A 1,433-nucleotide genomic window follows, 5' to 3' on the forward strand; every position below is an offset into this window, starting at 1 on the left:
AGTCATAATTTCAGCATGTGCATATTTAAATTCAAATTGCGTGATCTTATGATATTGATATTATGTTTATGCATGTTGGGTTTACGTGTTGGGTAAATTTTGGAATAGTATGCCTCCTAGACATAGGATTGTGCATGGAGCAGGCGATGAGGACAGAGAACCTTAGGATGGGGAGAGGGCCACTCCTCCTCGTCCCCCGCCAGATATGCAGGTTCAGATGCTTGCAGGAATGACTCAATTCTTTGCACAGTTTGAGGGGAACCAGATTGCAGTAGACACAGGGGCGAGGCCCAAACCAATGGCAGTCTATGAAAGGTTTAAGAGGATGGATCCTAAAGAGTTCTCGGAGACTACTGACCCGATGTTAGCTGAAGGGTGGATTAAGTCCATTGAAGTCATTTTTGCATTTATGGAGCTGCAGGACGCAGACAGGGTCAAATGTGCCACCTTTCTATTCACAGGTGACGCGAGATTGTGGTGGGAGAGCGGTTTTGTAACGGTGAATTTGCAGACCCTTTATTGGGACGGTTTTAAGGAGATCTTCTACTCCAAGTCCTTCACTGAGGAAGTACGATCCAGACTGACCAGGGAGTTCATGACGTTGTGTCAGGGAGATAGCAGCGTTGCAGAATTCGTCAGAAAGTTTGAGAAGGGGTGTCACTTTGTGCCCCTAATTGCTAATGATGCCCGGGAGAAGCTGAGGCATTTTATGGATGGTTTGCGGCCGATCTTGCGTCGTGATGTGAGAGTTGCTGGTCCTACTACCTATGCAATTGCAGTGTCGAGAGCCTTGGCAGCAGAACAGTACCAGAGAGACATTGAGATCGATAGGTAGGGCAAAAGGCCCTATCAGGTACCTCCGCAGCAGTAGCAGCGACCCCAGCTTAAGAGGCCCTTCCAGGGTTAGCAAGAGGCCATTCTAGTGACCGCCGAAGGGCGAGGGTCCTATCCCTCAGCAGAAGGCTCCACAGAAGCCCGATGAGTTCCCAGTGTGCCCAAAGTGCCACCGCCAGCATCCGGGACAATGCTTATGGGGATCGGACAAGTGCTTCAAATGCGGAGCCAACGATCATATGTTGAAGGAGTGTTCACATTGGAGGCAGCCGACCCAGGGTAGAGTGTTCGCCATGCAGGCAGAGGAGGCGAACCCAGACATGACCTTGTTGACTGGTAACTAATTTAATTCAGCACCGTATTATTTTTGCTACGCGTGCTTCATATTTTAATTGGGATTAATAATGTCCTAGTTAATATTTTGGTGACTTGGGATCGAAGTTTTCTACTTTGCATGAGGTTAAGATTAGTATTTTGGGAATATAAGTTTTGTGTGTTGTGCTAACATCTCTCAGGAAACATTTTCATAAAGAGAGTAGCCACAAAGGCCTTGATAGATTTCAGAGCCACTCACTCTTTTATTTCGGAAACTTTCGCTA

At 47.2% G+C, this 1,433-nt stretch overlaps 1 protein-coding gene across 1 annotated transcript; it reads left to right on the plus strand.

Moving 5' to 3' along the window:
• Positions 1-205: 205 nt before the first annotated feature.
• Positions 206-835, plus strand: LOC140839152 (uncharacterized). Its single transcript, XM_073205786.1, has one exon. It carries the CDS (start codon positions 206-208, stop codon positions 833-835), a length of 630 nt encoding a protein of 209 aa, XP_073061887.1.
• Positions 836-1,433: the final 598 nt, after the last annotated feature.

Source organism: Primulina eburnea, chromosome 8 (genome assembly GCF_022965805.1).
Source record: "Primulina eburnea isolate SZY01 chromosome 8, ASM2296580v1, whole genome shotgun sequence".
Lineage (NCBI taxonomy): Eukaryota > Viridiplantae > Streptophyta > Magnoliopsida > Lamiales > Gesneriaceae > Primulina > Primulina eburnea.